The sequence below is a fragment of the Mobula birostris genome, chromosome 5 (assembly GCF_030028105.1).
Source record: "Mobula birostris isolate sMobBir1 chromosome 5, sMobBir1.hap1, whole genome shotgun sequence".
In the NCBI taxonomy this organism is placed as follows: domain Eukaryota; kingdom Metazoa; phylum Chordata; class Chondrichthyes; order Myliobatiformes; family Myliobatidae; genus Mobula; species Mobula birostris.
In genome coordinates, this window is record NC_092374.1 from 87169702 (window position 1) to 87190727 (window position 21026).

The window sequence follows — 21026 nt, forward strand, 5'->3', positions numbered from 1 at the left end:
ACCAAAGGGGATAACTTCACTCAACTTTACTTTCCCCATCACTAAAATGTTCCCACAACCAGTGCACACACTTTCAAGGAATCTTCATCTCATGTTCTTAATATTTATTGTTTTTTTTACTGTAATTATTTCTTCTTCTGCATTTGCAGTTTGTTGTCTTAGCATTCTGGTTGAACACCCCATTGATGTAATCTTTCATTGCTTCTGTTGTTATTATTTTACAGATTTGCTCAGTATGCCTATAAGAAAATGAATCGCAGGATTGTATATGGTGACATATATGTACTTTGATAATAAAATTTGCTTTGAACTTTGAACAAAATGCTGGAGGAACTTAGCAGGTCAGGCAGCATCTATGGAGAGGACCAAACAGTTGATATTTTCCACCAAGGCGATTATCAGAGCTGGAAAGGAAGGTGGAACAGAAGGCAGAATAAGATGGTGTGGGGAGGGGAAGGAGTACAAACTGGGAGGTGATAGGGTGAGACCAGGGGAAGTGAGAAGCTAGGAGGTGATAGGCAGAAGAGATAAAGGGCTAAAGGAGGAATCTGATTGGAGGGGTGATAGGTGCATTTCTTTGTGCTCAAATCCTTGCTTGCAGGGTGGTTTGCCGAGCCTGAAGTTAGGTCCCAAACATTTCATCACCAGTTGAGGTGACAACATTGGTGCACGATTGAGTGCTGTTTCTGCGGAGTACTCAAGTTTATATTGTTCCCACCCGTTGTCCTGATTGGGCGGCTGTTGAGCTGGCTGCTAGTCTCTGCTGTGTCCCAGCCAACTAGCTAGCTGAGTGATCTCCAATGGCCCATATCCCTGGTTATCGGTCATTGTGAGCGTTGGTTCCTCGGGTGCCCGCGACTCACCCCTTGGCCCTGATCCTTCAGACGCACAGGTTCGTAAACTGTGTCCAGTTCAATATAATTGTTGGTAGAGGCTTCTAGGAATTCACTTGATTTCTTGTTTTGTGCTCTATCAGGATTTTCGTAGTTTCCCAAGTGAACCTGTGTCCTTCTTGGTCTTCATGCACTGAGATGAGTGACAGAGAATCATGTCTTCATATTGCGTTAATTTTCATGTAGTCTTGTGGACAGTTTTCTACATCTGTCCTACATCGGGTTTGAGGCGTCTCCACATTGGGTTTGGTAATATTAAGCTCAAATCCTTTTTGTGCCCTCTCTTTCAACAGTAATTTTCATCAGGACTGGAAGGAAGCGGGAAGAAGACAGAATTGAATTGAATTGACTTTATTTCTTACATCCTTCACATACATGAGGAGTAAAAATCTTTACGTTACTTCTCTGTCTCAATGTGCAATGTGCAATTTATAGTCCTTTGTAATAAATAGTATGTACAACTGGACAGTCAATATAACACAGAAATACAATTGTATCAGCATGAATTAATCAGTCTGACGGGCCGGTGGAAGAAGTTGTCCCAAAGCCTGCTGGTCCTGGTTTTTATGCTGCGGTACCGTTTCCCGGATAGTAGCAGCTGGAACAATTTGTGGTTGGGGTGACTCAGGTCCCCAATGATCCTTCGAGCCCTTTTTACACACCTGTCTCTGTAAATGCCCTGAATACTGGGAAGTTCACATCTACAGATGCGCTGGGCTGTCTGCACCACTCTCTGCAGGGTCCTGCGATTGAGGGAAGTATAGTTCCTATACCAGGCATTGATGCAGCCAGTCAGGATGCTCTCAATCGTGCCCCTGTAGAAAGTCCTTAGGAGTTAGGGACTCATGCCAAACTTCTTCAACCGTCTGAGGTGAAAGAGGCGCGGTTCCATCCCGTCATTCCAAGAGCAGAACAACCTGCAAGCAATTCTTAATCTTTTGCCTTAAAGCTTCAGGGAAATTGGGGGTGCGGGAATGGGACTGATCAAACCATGGTTTCAAAGGTAAGGATTTTAAAGATAAATGTTGGTGTTATTTGTCACACGTACCCAAGGGAGAGATGAAGGTGAGTGCGAGCAAGTGTAGACCCAAGCTTTGCACGTTCCGCCCTTCTCCACGTGGTGGAGCCTACTTACCAAGGTCTCCAATCTCCACGTGACCCAGCACAAAGAGGCCCCCCTTCTTCAGGTCATTGATGAAGGTGATGAGCTGGGCACTGGAGCGTGGATTGGCCACCATGAGCAAGATCTGTGGCCTCCAGAACTTGACGTGATCCTTCCGGACATCCAACAGCAGGAGGTACTTCCTCACCTAGAAAAGGCACCACGTGTCAAAGTAGATTGACTGTCAAAGTATGTATACATTGTACAACCTTGAAATTCATCTCCTTACAGGCAGCCACAAAAAATAAAGAAGCCCAGAAGAATCCATTAAAAAAAAAGATCGTCAGGCACCCAATATGTAGCAAAATAAAAATCACCATGCAAACAATAAAAGAGAGCAAATACACTCAGCACATAAGTGAGTCCCGAGTCCTGAAGGCTGGAGCAGTCAGAAGAGAAGAGAGCACAGGGTAAGTCCTCACCAGCTCAGCATTACCAACATTCTTTGGAGATCACACCCCCTTTCTTCTGTTGGATTGCAGGACAGGTTGGTGTCTGGACAGTGCAGCCAGGGTTCCAGACCCTACTCCAGAGATCTGAGCACGGGGCCAACCCTGGCACACCCACTGCCCTGACGTGCAGTCACTACACTGAGCAGAGGCTCTAATCTGTGGACGCGAGGAGCAAGGGCCAATCCTTCGCGGCACCCAATACAATATTTATTCCCTAACCAAGGACCACGGTAAGGCTTTGCTGTGCACAGCACATCTCCGAGACTCCAAATCAAACATGACCCCACCCTCCAGCAATAATAACAAGACTGGAAACAATTGGAGTTGCTGATAGAAGAACTGTTAATGTTAGAATGGGTGAGGAGTTAAGATTGAGAGTGACCTCAATGAAACCTTTCGAATGTTGAAAGGCCTCGATAGAGTGGATGGAGAGGGGATGTTTCCTCTGGTAGATCAGGGCACACAGCCTCAGAATAGAGGGGCACCCTTCTAGAACGGAGATGAGGAATTTCTGTAGTCAGAAGGTGGTGAATCTGAAGAACTCGTTCTCACAGGCAGCTGTGGAGGCCAAGTCATTGGGTATATTTAAGACAGAAGTTGATAGATTCTTGATTAGTCAGGGCATGAAGGGATGCGGGGAGAAGGCAGGAGATTGGGCTGAGAGGAAAACCATGATGAAATGGAGGAGCAGACTCGATGGGCCAAATGGCCTAATTCTGCCTCTATATCTTATGGTCTTATACAGAGAAGATAGGTGGGAGAATGGCCAAGAGTCTGAGATTGGGTACGGCCAGGTCAGATGTCTAATGGGGTAAGTTAGCAGGTGATTATGCTTCTGCGGCATGTTACAGACTCTCCAGATTTGGGTAACTGTTTTGTCTGCATCAGGACCAGTCGTTTCTGCAGCATCTGTGATGTTGGCTCCATTCTGGCCCCCTCTCCAGAGCCCACTCCACTCTGCACATCCTACAGCACTGCTACTAGCAACACAAGAATGGTCTCCCTCTGCCCAATCCCCTCCCAAACCTTATCTGACCTGGCTTCAAGAGGGGCCACTGCACAAGATCAGGAAGATTTGCATAGGGTTGTAATCTCAACCAGCTCTGCTGCAGGCTCCAGCAACACCCCCATCAAGGGCTTCTGGAGGCGATGCCTCAAAAAGGCATCCATCATTAAGGACTCTCGTCATCTAGGATGTCGTGTATTTAAAATTTCAGTAATAATTTAATCTTGTGTGTGTGTGTGTGTGTGTGTGTGTGTGTGAGAGAGAGAGAGAATGTGTGCATGTGTGTAGATTAGGCATTCTTGTTCATTTAAATAATTACGGGTTATATGTAAAAATGTTAATTACACATGTCATCACGCTGCCATGTGATACATGCGCATCTCGCTTAAAGTTCACCCGCACTTCAAAACTCTTGTATCTTTCTTGGAATTAGTTTTGAATTTTCAAAATGTAACCCAGGACATGCTCACTTTTCATTGTTACCATCAGGGAGGAGGTATACGAGCCTGATGACACACACTCAACACTTTAGGAACAGGCTTCCCCTCTGCCATCCAACTTCTGAATGGACATTGAACCCATCAACACTACCTCACTATTTTTTTGCTCTCTTTTTGAATTATATAGTATACTTTGTGTTGCATCGTACCGCTGCTACAAAAAACAAATTGTCTCAACAAATGTTAGTGACAATAGATCTGATTCTCATCCCCCACCTCCTCTGCAACTTACTGAGTTTTCTCTGCCCACTCTGACGAAAGCCCTCTAACCAAAACTGTCGGTCACTTTTCTTGCCACAGATGCTCCCCGAACCAATGGGTGTTGTCAGCAATTTTATTTTTGATTTGCAACATTTTGAATTTTGGGATTCCTCTCCCTGAAAAGACCCTTGTACAATCAGATAGACTCTCGACCTCATCGTGACTCTCTCACATTACTTTCTGCCCCCATTGCACTTCCTCTGTAATTGTGATGTTTCATTCTGTATTCTGTCATTATTCTTCCCCTTGTATTCCCTCAATGTGCTGTTGTGATGAATCGTACAACAGGCAAAACAATGTTTTCCACTGTACCACGGTACACGTGACAGGAATAACCTAACTCAGAATCTTCTAACTTCTGTCGTCTGATAGCAGGTTCCTTTCCTATCTCCTTACAGGAGACCATTCATCCCATTAAGCCTATGACAGATCAATTACTAACTTCTCCCTTAACGCAGGGGTTCCCAACCTCCGTTATGCCATGGGGCCCCTACCATTAACCAAGTACCCACATTCCCATCAATGCTCCAAATTCAACCATTCATTTACTTATGATACTCAAAAAGGTAAAGAATGTAAAGATAAACTTTATCTGTCACATGTACAATACCGTACATATTTATAGCCAAGACTTTTGCTCAAGACTATATTTGTCAATGTGGAGTAGAGAGCAGGTTTAGGAACCTGGCAGGTACAAAGGATGTTGGGAATGGTGAGGATGGAGCGCTGTGGCAAGGGTGTGGGACAGGAGGCAGAGAAGGAGTGCCAGGGGTTGGGGGGTTGGCATGGGTGCAGACACACCCAGCCCTGAGATACCAGGCAAGGTCATTTGATTCCAAACAATTGGTTTATTGATCATTACAGAACGTCTCTCCGGTGTTTCCCACTCCCTCCCCTCTCCCAACTGTGACTCCCCTCTCCCTGCCCCCTTCCCACTCCCAGTCCACAATAGAGAACCAGATCAGAATCAGGTTTATTGTCACTCACATAAGTCATGGAATTTGTTTTTTTTTGGAGGGTAGCAATACAGTGCAAAAGTCTTAGGCACCTTAGCTATATGTGTGCCTACCACTGTACATTGAAACTTGACGTGAAGTGTCTCGATTGAGGAAATGACCAACACACCCGAGGATGTGGTGGAGGCATCACCAACATAGCATGACAACACCTCACTAACTCTAACCCGTATGTCTTTGTGAGGTGGGTGGAAATCACAGTTTACATGGTGGCATTGTGTGCCTGTACTCTCTTGGCATCGGTAACATGCCGGTCCGCATTCTGTTCCTCTTGTACTACCTCAAATGATGGCTCATAAGACAATGTCTTTCACTGTACCATGGTACGTGACATTAGCAAACCAATTTACTAAAATGAGAAAGTCTGCAGATGCTGGAAATCCAGAGCAACACACTCAAAATGCTGGGGGAACTCAGCAGGTCAGGCAGCATGTATGGAAAAGAATACACAGTCGATGTTTCGGGCCAAGACCCTTAATCAGGATTGAGAAGGAAGGGGGAAGAGGCCTGAATGAAAAAGTGGGGGGGGGGGTAAGATGGGGTACAGGGGAAAGAGGCTAGCTGGGAGGTAGGTGGAGCTTAAGGGCTGGAGAAGAAAGAACCCAATAGGAGAGAAGAGTGGACTGTAGAAGGAGGGGAAGGAGAAGGGGACCCGGGTGAAGAAAAAGGCAGGTGAGAAGAGGTAAAAGGTCAGAGTGGAGAATAGAAGAATGGGGGGGAAGGGAGGTGGGAATTTGTTCATCAGAAGAAGTCGATTTTCATGCCCTCAGGTTGGAAGGTATCCAATAGAATATAAGGCATTGCTCCTCCGCCTGAGGATGGCCTCATCTTCGCACAAGAGATTGACACGTTGGAATGGGAATGGAAATCAGACTTAAAACGTTTGGCCATCGGGAAGTCCCACTCACGGCGGATGGTGCGGAGGCGCTCGACGAAGCAGTTCCCCAAATGTATGACTGGTTTCACCAAGTTACTGTCTGCATGGCGACCTGGCTCGCTAATTGGGATCCCCATGCCCACCCACAGGGCTTGTGCTTCAGGCTGGTGAACCTGTGGAATTTATTGTCACCAATGGCTGTGGCCCAGCTCATCCCTACTGACCAAGCTGTCTTCTTGAGGTAGATCCATTTGCCCACGTTTGGTCCATATCCCTCTAAACCAGGAGTTCCCAACCTTTTTTTTTGTATGCAATGGACCCCTGCCATCAACCGAGGGAACCCCTGCTCTAAACCTTTCCTATCGACATTTCTGTTCACATGTCCGGCTCTCACCTAAAGGCACGGACATCAAATTCACCAACTACAGCTGATCTGCTGTCCCTCTGAACCTTTCCCCCCTCCACTTAAAACGTGGAACACAAAATGGAAGCTTGAAAGACAATGTTACTAAAACAGAAATGAGAAGGAATTCCATTAGCCTGAGGATGGTGAGTCTGTGGAATTTGCTGCCACAGGTGGCTGTGGACCCAAGTCATTGGGTATATTTAAAGCAGATGCTGATAGGTTCTCAATTAGCAAAGGCATCAAAGGTTACAGGGAGAAGGCAGGAGAATGGGTTTGAGAGGGCAACTAAATCAACCATGATGGAATAGCAGAGAAGACTCAATGGGCTGAATGGCCTAATTCTGCTCCATTGTCAGATCGGGACTTACCTGGTGAAATATGAGGGCTTGGCTGATGTAGCCCCAGCTGCTGGTGGGACACCGATAATGGATGACTACCAGGAGGATCAGCATCAAGACAATCCCACAGGAGGCGTAGACCGGGTTGATCAGGAACATCATCACCAAGCAACCAATGATCCCCAGCAAACACGTGTGCCAGCTGAAGAGCTGAAAGGTTGGCCTAGAGCAGGACAGAGACAGACAGAGATGAAGAGTATCCAGGAACATGGTCTGTTGCAAAACGTCAAAGTTCAATGTACACTTATTATCAAAGTACGTCTATGTCTCCATATACAACCTTGAGATTCATTTTCTTGTGGGCAAACTCAGCAAGGCCATAATGGAATAATAACCATAATAGAATCATGAAAGACAGCATCAACTTGGGTGTTCAACCAGTGGGCAAAAGACAAGAAACTGTGCAAATTCAAAAAGAAAGAAAGAATTAATATATATCCAGAACATGAGGTGAAGACTCCTTGAAAGTGAGTCCATAGGTTGTGGAAAAATTTTAATGATGGGTTGAGGGGTAGTAACTGTTCCCAAACCTGGTGGTGTGAGTCCAGAGGCTCTTCTACCTTCTTCTTGAGGGTAGGACTGAGAAGGGAGTGCGGCCTGGGTGGTGGGGGTCCCTGATGATGGATGCTGCTTTCCTGCAACTAACGCCTCATGTAGTTGCACTCAATGGTGGGGAGGGCTTTACCTGTGATGGACTGGGCCATATCCACTTCTTTTTGTAGGATTTTCCATTCAAAGGCATTGGAGTTTCCATACCAGGCCACGATGTAGCCAGTTAATATACCCTCCACTACACATGTATAGAAGCTCATCAAAGTTTTAGATGTCATGTTGAAGCTTTACAAACTTCTCAGGAAATAGAGGCACTGCTGTGCTTTTTTCATCATTGCACTTAAGCACTGGGCCCAGCACAGATCCCTTGAAATGATAGCACCAAGGAATGTAAAGTTGCTGACTCCCTCCGCTCTGATTCCTCTGATGAGGAATACCTCACGGACCTCTAGTTTTCTCCTCCTGAAGTCAATAATCAGCCGGTCTTGCTGACATTAAGGGATTATTGTTATGGCACCATTCAGCCAGATTATCAATCTCCCTCCTTTGATCCAGCCGATGACAGTGGTGCTGTCAGCAAACTTAGATACTGCATTGGAGCTGTGGGGGAGTCTATGAGCAGAGGGCACAGCCTCAGAATTGAAGGACAGAGAACAGAGATGAGGAGGAACTTCTTTAGCTATAGAGGGTGGCGAATCTGTGGGATTCATTGCAACAGATGACTGTGGAGGCCAAGTTGTTGGATATATTTAAAGCAGAGGTCGATAGGTTCTTGATTAGTCAGGGTGTCAACAGTTATGGGTAGAAGGCAGGAGAACAGAGTTGAGATTGATAATAAATTGGCCATGATGATATGGTGGAGGAGGCTCAATGGGCTGAATGGCCTAATTCTGCTCCTTTGTCAGTCTAATGTCTTAAAGGATTGACAGTGGATATGCAATGGCAAGCATTTAAAGATTGCATGGATGAACTACAACAATTGTTCATCCCAGTTTGGCAAAAGAATAAATCAAGGAAGGTAGTGCACCCGTGGCTGACAAGAGAAATTAGGGATAGTATCAATTCCAAAGAAGAAGCAAACAAATTAGCCAGAAAAAGTGGCTCACCTGAGGACTGGGAGAAATTCAGAGTTCAGCAGAGGAGGACAAAGGGCTTAATTAGGAAGGGGAAAAAAGATTATGAGAGAAAACTGGCAGGGAACATAAAAACTGACTGTAAAAGCTTTTATAGATATGTAAAAAGGAAAAGACTGGTAAAGACAAATGTAGGTCCCCTGCAGACAGAAACAGGTGAATTGATTATGGGGAGCAAGGACATGGCAGACCAATTGAATAATTACTTTGGTTCTGTCTTCACTAAGGAGGACATAAATAATCTTCCAGAAATAGTAGGGGACAGAGGGTCCAGTGAGATGGAGGAACTGAGCGAAATACATGTTAGTAGGGAAGTGGTGTTAGGTAAATTGAAGGAATTAAAGGCAGATAAATCCCCAGGGCCAGATGGTCTGCATCCCAGAGTGCTTAAGGAAGTAGCCCAAGAAATAGTGGATGCATTAGTGATAATTTTTCAAAACTCGTTAGATTCTGGACTAGTTCCTGAGGATTGGAGGGTGGCTAATGTAACCCCACTTTTTAAAAAAGGAGGGAGAGAGAAACCGGGGAATTATAGACCGGTTAGCCTAACGTCGGCGGTGGGGAAACTGCTGGAGTCAGTTATCAAAGATGTAATAACAGCACATTTGGAAAGTGGTGAAATCATCAGACAAAGTCAGCATGGATTTGTGAAAGGAAAATCATGTCTGACGAATCTCATAGAATTTTTTGAGAATGTAACTAGTAGAGTGGATAGGGGAGAACCAGTGGATGTGGTATATTTGGATTTTCAAAAGGCTTTTGACAAGGTCCCACACAGGAGATTAGTGTGCAAACTTAAAGCACACGGTATTGGGGGTAAGGTATTGATGTGGATAGAGAATTGATTAGCAGACAGGAAGCAAAGAGTGGGAATAAACGGGTCCTTTTCAGAATGGCAGGCAGTGACTAGTGGGGTACCGCAAGGCTCAGTGCTGGGACCCCAGTTGTTTACAATATATATTAATGACTTGGGTGAGGGAATTAAATGCAGCATCTCCAAGTTTGCGGATGACACGAAGCTGGGCGGCAGTGTTAGCTGTGAGGAGGATGCTAAGAGGATGCAGGGTGACTTGGATAGGTTAAGTGAGTGGGCAAATTCATGGCAGATGCAATTTAATGTGGATAAATGTGAAGTTATCCACTTTGGCGGCAAAAATAGGAAAACAGATTATTATCTGAATGGTGGCCGATTAGGAAAAGGGGAGGTGCAACGAGACCTGGGTGTCATTATACACCAGTCATTGAAAGTGGGCATGCAGGTACAGCAGGCAGTAAAAAAGGCGAATGGTATGCTGGCATTTATAGCAAGAGGATTCGAGTACAGGAGCAGGGAGGTACTACTGCAGTTGTACAAGTGAGACCACACCTGGAGTATTGTGTGCAGTTTTGGTCCCCTAATCTGAGGAAAGACATCCTTGCCATAGAGGGAGTACAAAGAAGGTTCACCAGATTGATTCCTGGGATGGCAGGACTTTCATATGAAGAAAGACTGAATGAACTAGGCTCGTACTCGTTGGAATTTGGAAGATTGAGGGGGGATCTGATTGAAACATATAAAATCCTAAAGGGATTGGACAGGCTAGATGCAGGAAGATTGTTTCCGATGTTGGGGAAGTCCAGAACGAGGGGTCACAGTTTGAGGATAAAGGCGAAGACTTTTAGGACTGAGATTAGGAAAAACTTCTTCACACAGAGAGTGATGAATCTGTGGAATTCTCTGCCACAGGAAACAGTTGAGGCCAGTTCATTGGCTATATTTAAGAGGGAGTTAGATATGGCCCTTGTGGCTAGGGGGATCAGAGGGTATGGAGGGAAGGCTGGTGCAGGGTTCTGAGTTGGATGATCAGCCATGATCATAATAAATGGTGGTGCAGGCTCGAAGGGCCGAATGTCCTACTCCTGCACTTATTTTCTATGTTTCTATGTCTTATCACAAGGATTCCAACCTGTGATCTTGTACCATCCACCAACTCCCATTCCTTAAAAGGTTTCTATAATGGGGGGGGGGGGGGGGGGGAGGGAGGGAGTGTGGAGGAAATCTCCTGACCAAACAAATCTCAGAATTTAAGGAGGCCATTTGGCCCGTTTCACCAATACAGTCTTTGAAAGAACAATCCTATCTGCTGCTGCCTGACCTGCTGAGTTTCCCCAGCATTTTGTGTTTGCTGCTCTGTTTTTCCAGCATCCGCAGACTCTCCTGTGTCACTTTTTGGATACCAAGGTAGCGTAGTTATTACAACTTGGAGTTCAGCATTCAATTTGGATATCTTCTATAAGCAGTCTGCGTACGTCTTCCCCATGCAATGCTTGGGTTTTCTCCGGGTGCTCCAGTTTCCTCCCTCAGTCCAAAGATGTATCGGTTAGGTTAACTAGTCACTGTAAATTGTCCCATGATTAGGTTAGGGTTAAATTGGGGTTGTCAGGTGGCACAACTCAAAGGGCCAGAAGGGCCTATTCCTCGCTGTATCTTGAAATAAAATAAATTCACTCCTTTCCAAACTATTTTTTTAAATTATTGACAGGCATATCCAAAGTTTTAGCCAGTTTCACAGTACAGACAGGCCATTCAGTCCAACTAATGCCTGCTGACCAAGTTGTCAACCCAAGCTGGCTCCATAACCTCTCTTAATCAGGAGTTCCCAACCTGGGGTCCACAGAGCGCTCAGTTAATGGTAATGAGGTCCATGGCACACAAAAGGTTGCAAAGCCCCGCTCTAACCCTTTCCTAACCTTGTAGGAGTCTAAGTGCCTTTTGAATGTTGCAGTCGTGTTCATGTCTGAAGCACCTTCAATTACTCCAAAAGACTGAGGTTTGGTAAAATACCGAAAGGCTTTTATTCGCTGTACAATACGACCTCCACAGTGAGTGTCTGCCCCCAGACTGAGGGGGAGGGGCAAGGCGAACACCTTTATACAGGACTCTGTGGGAGGAGCCACAGGGGCAGTCAGCAGAGGGGTGTGTCCAGACAGGTAACCGAGTTACAACATATATACATGGTTTACCACAATGTCTACTATTTGCTTGAGCAGCTCTTCTGAATCAAGGAAACAAGCCATTTGAATGAGAAGGACCTGCCTTTCCCAGAGAGTAGTGAATCTGTGGAATTCTCTGCCCAGGGAAGCAGTAGAGGCTTCCTCATTAAATATATTTAAGATACAGTTAGGTAGATTTACACATGGGGAGAAGGTCAGTAGGTGGAGCTGAGTCAAAGGCCAAGCCAGCTGTGATCTTATGGAATTGGAACTTCCAGCAAGATGGCGACATCTTGCGGACAGCTTAAAAATTACTGGATACTCCCCTCCTTCCAGACATACTATTTCTGAACTACGATCAAGTGCAGCCTATAATTTCCCCTTTAAGAATGTATTTTTTGGCCCAGCAAATGATTTCTTGGAGGATTCGATGTGGAGTGCAGGTACAACCGCCTCTGTGCTATTCCCAGTAGCGGAGTGCTTGGCTCTGCCATCTTCAATCGCTTCAGTTTGATGTTTAAGATCCTCAGCGCTGAACGCACGATTTGATCTGGATCTGCAGCTGTGGCCAGTAGCATTCGACACAGCACTGACGCGGCCATCGGCTCCTGGGCCAGTTTCACTCACCTCTGTGGCTCACAGAAGTGGACTCACTTTTGGGGATTCTGTGCTTTGATGTTTACTGTTCTACCTGTGTTATTTGTTCACTTTTTGACGTTTGCACCATTTGTTCTTTTTTATCAGCACGTCTGACGGTCTTGTTGTGTGGGGGTTTCTTTGTTTTGCGGCTGCCTGCAAGACCGCAAATATGCATTAAATGTACTTTGAACTTTGAATGGTGGAGCAGGAACGATGGGCCAAATGGCCGACTCCCAGGCCTGTTAGAACACAGAACAATACAACACAGTACAGGCCCTTCAGCCCACGATGCTGTGCCAACCCTATAACCAACGGTAAGGCTAATCTAACACTTCCCTTCCTTGAAGCCCTCCATTCTTCTGTCATGAAGGTGGAGATGAGCCCATAGCCAGATCAGCCATGATGTTATTGAATTGCAGAACAGGCTCGACAGGCCAGATGGCCGAACACTGCTCCTATTTCTTGTGTCCTTATTTCAGAGGACAGTTAAAATCAACCACATCGATTTTATGCAGGCAATCTAGTAAAGATGATAATTCATCCTCCCAGAGATTCACAAACACCATTTTTATTCCCAGTAATTTAATTCTACAGCTCCCACTGTAGGATTTGAACTTCAGTCGGAAGATCAATGGCCCAGATTGATAGATGCAGATCCAATGATATAACCACTGTGTCTGTTCCCTGCAGAAGTTATCATCGACTGCCCCATCCTTTAGCTCCCTCTACTGGCCAAATCGGTTGGAGCGCCAGTCCTGATGAAGGGTCCATAGATGCTGCCTGGCCTGCTGAGTTCCTCCAGCATTTTGTGCGTGTTGCTTGGACTTCCAGCATCTGTAGATCTTCTCTTGTTTGAGATGGGAACACTGGGTTCTGGTTACGAATGCCCTGGCCAGTGCAGATCACCCTTCTGACCCCTTTACTCAAAGCAAACTTCACATTACAAGTGGCGCCGCAGACTCCCACCGAGTGGCAGTGGCTTGGCCGACACTAAGTGTTACTGTTTCTAGGAACGGACAGGCACAGAGACTTTGCTCATAGCTGGCTCGGCCAGTCAGCAAAATGACCGATCCAAATCTTGGCCCAACAAGTGCAGAGTGGAGAATATCCTGACAGGCTGTAGTACGTCCTGGTATGGAAAACCCATTGCCCAGGAACGGAAAAGTGACGGATACAGCCCACAGTGCTAGTATGCTGGCAGTGGGAAAATTATTCATTGATGTCGTTACTGGAGATTTATTGTCACTTGACCCTGCCATTTTGATTGGCCCACACCTTCATTAACCTAGTGTGCACTGGGACACATCATCAGTGCTGTAACCTGGGGTCATCGGGTGATTTGGGTCTGTGAAGAGGACGAATTGCAAGTTGTATACCGGTTACGTACCCTGATATTACAAGTACTTTGAAACTTTGAACTTCAACGTCTGACACCCTCGCCCAGGTGACCCAAGAGTCAAGATTCAAAGAACATTTATTAGCAAAGTACGTATGCAATATACCACCGAGATTCTTCCCAGCCAGGGTTGATCGGCTTGTGCTTTCTCTGTAGACCAAGATAATGAAATGTGTGACACTTCAAATGTTAGGGTGCTAGTTATCCCTCGTGTTGGATCACAGGCAAAGCCACCTCCACCCACCACCATTAAGCACATTTACGTGGATCGATGCCACAAGAAAGCAGCATCCATCATCAAAGATCCCCCACTATCCAGGCCATCTCATTACTACCATCAGCTACTCGGTACTCCCCTCGGTAAGAAGGTACAAACCCTTGGACTGCACACCGTCCAGCTCAAGAACAGCTATTACTCTACAACCAAATGACTCCTGGACCAGTGTAAATGTGTCCACTCATCTCAACTCTGAACCATTCCACAACCTACAGAATCAATTTCAAAGACTCCGATCATGTTTAGGGACAAAACACATCATTGCCTATCTGTGTGATTCCATACAAAACAAGTGTCATACAACAATGGATAATATTAAAAAAGAGTGGGAAAAGGAGTTGGGTACAGAGATAGAGGAGGTTAAATGGAATGAGGCTTTGGAGTATGTTAACTCCTGTTTCATCAATGCCAGGCATTGTTTAATACAATTTAAAATCCGACATTGACTAATTACTCAAAAGTAAGGATTCATAAAATATTCCCAGAGGTGTCCCCAATGTGTGAGGAACACAAGTCCTCGGAGGCAAATTTGTTGCATAGTTATGCTTTATGTCCCAGGATACAAGAGTATAGGAAGCAAATATTTGAGATCCTATCGAAGGCACTAAAGGTTCAGATAATACCAGACCTCATTTTAATAATTTTTGGAACTTCTGCGAGGTCAAATAAATTCCAGGCCACCCAGCAACAACTCCTGACCTGTGGCATACTTAATGGAAAGAAACTCATACTGATATTCTGGAAAAAGGAGGAAACTCCATCACTCAGACAATGGCTGGCTGCATTAATGGATACTCTGCATCTAGAGAGGATAAGATACGTTACCAAGGACCGACTCAAGGAATTTGAAAAAATCTGGCAACCATTACTGTTGTATTTAGAAGAGACTGACAGCTGAACTAAGTGTCGGGGGCGGTGGGACCTAAACAGCACATACGGGAGGGGTGAGGGGAGGGTAGGGCAGGGAAGGAGAAAGGAGACAGGGTGGTAGGGTTTCCTTTGCTTTTTGCTTGTTTACTATACATATTCATTTGACTTTGTGTTGTTATAAGAAAGAAAAATAAAAAGAAGCATTGTACTTTAGGACATTGTCGGTTGTGGTTAAGCTGATGTTGCTTCACAACAAAAACATTTGAAAACAATTTCAAAGACTCCACAATTCACATTCTCATATTTTTATGTGCACAGTTTATCATCTTTCGCACAGTGATTGTTCGTCAGTCTTTGTTTATGTATAGTTTTTTTTATAAATTGTATTGTATTTTATCTATAAATGCCTGCAGGAAAATACATCTCAGGGTAGTATATGGTGATATAAATGCATACTTTGATAATAATTTTAATTAGGCTTTCTCTTCCCAAATTTCCCCTCAAATTCTGTAGTTCCAATGCTTGTCAATCCCCACTTTGAGTTTTCAGAGACTGTCTGTGGTAGAAACTCCAGAGGGTCACAACCCTCAGAACTTCCTCCATAGCTCAGCCTCAACTGGTGACCCCTTAGTCTGAAGATGCCTCTCAGTTCTAGAAATCTCTACTGGATGAAACGTCATCTCTGTGTCCACCCTGTCTACCCCCTCACTGAGAATTCTGCTACAATATGACTGGCTGTGATGCAGCCAACCAGTACACTGACTGTCTCTATCATAGCCTGGTATGAAAATACCAATGCCATTGAACGGAAAGTCCTACAAAAAGCGGTGGATATGACCCAGTCCATCATGGATAAAGCCCCCCTCACCATTGAGCACATCTATATGAAGCGTTGCCACAGGAAAGCAGCATCCGTCATCAGGGACCCCCACGATGCAGGACATGGTCTTTTTCTCACTGCTGCCATCAGGAAGGCGGCACAGGAGCCTCAGGACTCACACCACCAGGTCCAGGAACAGTTACTTCCCTCAACCATCAGGCTCTTGAACCAAAGGGGATAATTTCACTCTTCACTTGCCCCATCCATCACTGAAATGTTTCCAAAACCTATGCACTCATTTTGAAGGATTTTTCATCTCATGTTCTTGATATTTATTGCTTATTTATTTATTTCTTTTTGTATTTGCAGAGTTTGTTGTCTTTTGCACACTGGCTGAATGCTGTAGTTGGCGAGGACTTTCACAGATTTTATTATGGTTATTATTCTATTATGGATTTACTGAGCATGCCCACAAAAAAATGAATCTTAGGGATGTATATGGCGATATACATGTCCTTTGATAATAAATTTACTTGGAACTTTTCCATTCTAAATGGGATTGAACATAGAACAATCTTGCTCAGTCTTTTTCTATATGTTTAATCTATTCATCCCAGGAATCACCCCAGTAAGGGGAAGCTACCTGAAGTTGGGGGCGGAGGCCCATTCCAGCGACAGGCAAGCCAGGTCAACAGCAGCGTAGGCCATCAGGAAGAAGATGGTGACGATCCCGGCGATGGTGTTCAGCTTCCCTGCAAACAGCACTAACTAGAAGAGAGAATATTGAAGAATTCACGTCAGTAGGAACCTCCCAAGCCCATCCCTGGTTATGAAGGCAATTTAGCCAGATTAGGACATTCAGAGGACTACTGATGCTGCGTGGGGAAGGTTTTATCAAGATGGCGCTGAGCCAAAGCTTAGCGATGAGGATAAGGGACACAGGACTCCAGAGTCTACGTCCCCGCTCCGCGTTTGAAGGTGAGCAACATGGACCTGCGACAAAGGGCATTCGTGGATGAGCGTGCAAACAAGAGGAAGAGGGACCTGGGAGTCAGTACACAGGCAGAGTTCAAGACTGGAATTTGGGGTCCCGTCACCGACATCAATCGGTACCAAAGATTGGAAATCGATGCCCGATATCTGAAGCCTGGAGACAGGAGGAAGAGTGTCCTGGATTTAGAAGACGGTCCGTATGGGAGGGTGGAAATGGGCTTGTTTCTCTGTTGCTTCTTGTGCTCTGTGTTGATCTGCCGAGCACTATGGGCATGTTGTGACGGCACCATAACGTGTGATGACAATTGTGGCTGCCCACAGAACATCCCAAAGTGTTAATGGAAACGATGCACTTCACTGCAAATTTCAATGTACACGGGGCAAGAAGGCTTATGGAATGCTTGTTTTCATTAGTCAAGGCATTGAGTTCAAAAGTCAAGAGGTTATGTTACAACTTTATAGAACTCTGGTTCGGCCACATCTGGAGTATTGCGTACAGTTCTGATTTCCCCCACTATAGGAGGGATATTGAGACTTTGGAGAGGTGCAGAAGAGGTTTACCAGGATACTGACTGGTTTAGAGGGCATGTGCTGTCCTGAGAGGCTGGATAAACTTGGGTTGTTTTCTCTGGAGGGCCAGAGGCTGAGGGGAGATCTGATAGAGGTTTACAGGATTATGAGAGGCATAGATAGAGTGGACAGAGAGTATCTGTTCCCCAGGGTTGAAATGTCTAATACCAGAGGTGAGGGGGGGGGTAGGTTCAAGGGGGGGTGTAAGAGGTAAGTTTTTTACTCAGGGAGTAGTGGGTGCCTGGAATGGTGGGAGAGACAAATACATTAGAGGCTTTTAAGAGACGTTTGGATGGACACGTGGATGCGAGGAAGATGGGGGGATGTGGACATTACTTAGCTAGGATGGATTAGTTTTTTGGGGAGGGAGGTTTGTTTTGCAGGTTAGCTGGTTTGGCACATCATTGTGGGACAAATGTCCTGTTCCTGTGCTGTACTTTCCTATGTTCTATGATATAAATAAATCTGAATCTGAGATTGGCTAAGATCCTTGGGATTGGTCCCATCTCTGCCGATTACATCAGCCAATGCCCAGACATGGAGGGAGAACGTGGATGTCCTCACCCCACCACTGGTCAGAGTGTCAACCTCTGGTGACAACATTTGGAGAGTCTGGGATCTAGCAAGTAACCGTTTTTCTTTGTGGTGATCATCCCAACACCACCCCCCCCAACCCCGGCTGTAATGCACAGGCACCGTTAGCCTGCAAATGGCATTCTTAAAGCACAGATTCCCAACCTTTTTTATGAGATGGATCAAAACCATTAAGCAAGGGGTCTGTGACCCCCAGTTTGGGAACCCCTGCTCAAGATTATAGTAGACCTTGAAGATTCAAGATTCAAATTTATCTATCCTGTGTACGTTGAAGCATTCAGTGAAGTGCATAGTTTATGTTCACAATCAACACACCAGAGGATGTGCTGGGGTCAGCCCACTAGTGTCACCACATAGCGTGCACACAACGCTCAGCAGAAGAACATGGAGCACAACAGGAACAAGAGAGTATCTACAAAAGCAGGAAACCCAAAGCAACACACACAAAACGCTGGAGGAACTCAGCAGGAAGGGTCTTGGCCCGAAGCATCGACTGCTTATTCGTTTCCATAGATGCTGCCTGACCTGCTGAGTTCCTCTAGCATTTTGTGTGCATCTATCAAAATAAACAACAATAAAGCAGGCATGAGGAAATCTGCAGATGCTGGAATTTCAAGCAACACACATAAAAGTTGCTGGGGAAACGCAGCAGGCCAGGCAGCATCTCTAGGAAGAGGTACAGTCGACGTTTCAGGCCGACACCCTTCGTCAGGACAATAAAGCAGAACCTATTCCAGCTTCTCACCCACATTTACACACAGTTATTTAACCCCAGGACGGGCCTGCACTGGATTTCGATTTCCACAGTGGACTTGAAAGAACTATTCAACCACATAATGGGGTCAAAGGTTTACACAGGGAGAATGGGGTTGAAGGGGATAATAAATCATCCATCATGGAAGGCAGAGCAGAATTGATGGGCTGAATGGCCTAATTCTGCCCCTTTGTCTTATAGTCTAAGTGTTGCAGCTCAGCAGAACGCTGTCCTAGCCCCTGGATAGGTGTACCACCCACGGAGAAGCTGATTTACTGTGACCATCCTTACTGCTTAGCAACACACATAAAATGCTGGAGGAACTCAGGTCAGGCAGCATCTATGGAGGGAAATGAACATTTTGGGCCGAGCCTCTTCACTTTGTTTATTGACTTGAACAGACTGGCTTCTTTATTGTGCTGTAACCTGACTCATATTACACGCTTCTTGGGGTGGAGATTTGCAAAGAGGATCAAAGAGGTGCAGTCAGTAGAGCTACCACCTCTGCATCAAATCCATAGTTCCATTCCGATATCCGGTGCAGTCTGTGCATTCGAGTCTTCCCTGTGTTCCTCCGGTTTCCTCAAACATCCCAAAGGTGTTTGGAGAGCCCCAAACAGTCCTTCCAGGTGAGGCAACACTTCACTTGTGAATCTGCTGAGCTTATCTATTTTGCTCCTGACGCTCTACATTGGTGAAGCCTGTCAAAAATTGGGGGGCCGCTTCGTCAAGCACCTCTGCTCCATCCGCCAAAAACAGAACTTCCCAGTGACCAAACATCTTAGTTGCAATTCCCATTCCTGGTCCCATATGTCAGTCGGTAGCCTCTTATTGTGCCAAGAAGAGGCCATCTCATATTCCGTCTGGGTAGCCTCCAACCTGATGGCAATTTCAATTTCTCTTTCTGGGGGGAAAAATATTCCCTCGCCCTCCCCCTTCTCCTTTTCCCCATTCTGGCCATTTACCTCTTCTCACCTGCCTATCACCTCCCCCTGGGTCCACTCCTTATTCCCTTTCTCCTATAACCCATTCTCCTCTCCAAACAGATTCCTTCCTCTCCAGCCCTTTACCTTTCCCACCCACCTGGTTTCACCTATCACCTTCGAGCCAGCAACCTTCCCATCTCTCCACCTTTTTATTCTGATGTCTTCCGCCTTCCTTTTCAGTCACCCTTGGGCAAGGTGTGACACCTGCTTAGCCCTCCCACCACGATCAATGTCACGTGAAGCCGTGGGAGGTGGGGGTGGACGGTCGTGTGAGCAGTTGGTCCATATCACAAGTCCTGCTTATGTGACCACTGACGCCAGACAGACAATCTCTGAAGAGTATTGTTAATGACTGGGGTCATCTGTCTTGTAAAGACACTGCCCAGAAGGCGGCAATGGTAAACCACTTCTGTAGAAAAAATTTGCCACAAACAATCATGGTCGTGGAAAGACCGCGATCGCCCATGTCATATGACAGGGCACATGATGATGACAGGGCAGTTTTATAGAAAACTTAAATTGACCAAAGAGTAATAAGGGAATCTCAGACAAGTGAGGCTTGGTATTGGGCAAAAAGCCAGAAAAACCTCCAAGTACCTTCATGACAATCATGCAAATCATGGCAATGATTTGCCTAATTCCTATTTTTTAAAAAGACATTTCCTCAGCCAAAATGGACAGACTTTTATCTAGTTAATAGTTTATGGGACTGGAGACAGATCATTCGTAACATGAGTAAAGGACAAAGCAGGCACAAGAAGGTGAATGGTCTCCTTCCTCCGGCCCTGCATTCCAAAGCACAACCTCCCAAGATGACGAAGGTCCTACCTGAACCAAGAACCAGGTGTAGAGGACAGCCATCCAGGGGTTTCCTGTCTTGGAGGTTCTCTTTGCAGGAGACAGCAAAATGCCTGCATGGAAAGCAAACCATTCTCATTATCCTGAATTCCAGGGCCTCTTCAACTCCAGTCTTATTGGCTCTCAGACCCACAACAGCACACCACCACCCCCATTAAAAAATGTTTTGTCTCCCAAACCCAACATTGCCCCTCACATCAATCCCCTTTCATTGTCGAAGTTTGATAACAGCCAGCTAGATCAGTTAGATAAAAGTACTCGATACAGCCCAGTACATCACAGATAAATCCTCCCAACCATTGAGCACATCTACATGAAGCACTGTTATAGGAAAGCAGCATCCATCATCAGGGAATCACACATCCCAGGACGTGCTCTCTTCTCGCTGCTGCCATCAGGAAGAAGGTACAAGACGCACACCACCAGGTTCAGGAACAGTTATTACACTAAACCATCTGGCTCCTGAACCAGGGTGGATAACTTCAAACACCACTACTCTGAACTGATTCCACAACCGACAGACTCACTTTTATGGACTCATGATCTCTTTATTTGCACAGATTGCCTCCTTTTGCATGTTTGCCTGTCTTTGTCTGTCCGTGTATTGTTATTCGTAACTTCTGTTGCATTTTCTTTGGCC

The 21026-nt window shown here is 45.6% G+C and overlaps 1 protein-coding gene across 1 annotated transcript in view; it reads right to left on the minus strand.

Annotated features, from left to right (window-relative positions):
- The window catches only part of slc12a9 (solute carrier family 12 member 9), a 108588-nt gene that overhangs the window by 9536 nt on the left and 78026 nt on the right, over positions 1 to 21026 (minus strand). Inside the window, exons 8-11 of the mRNA XM_072258343.1 lie at positions 20357 to 20439; positions 16275 to 16399; positions 6942 to 7134; positions 2029 to 2203 (exon numbers count right to left, since the gene is read on the minus strand). Coding sequence (XP_072114444.1) covers positions 2029 to 2203; positions 6942 to 7134; positions 16275 to 16399; positions 20357 to 20439 — 576 coding nt within the window. The remainder of the gene's footprint in view (positions 1 to 2028; positions 2204 to 6941; positions 7135 to 16274; positions 16400 to 20356; positions 20440 to 21026) is intronic.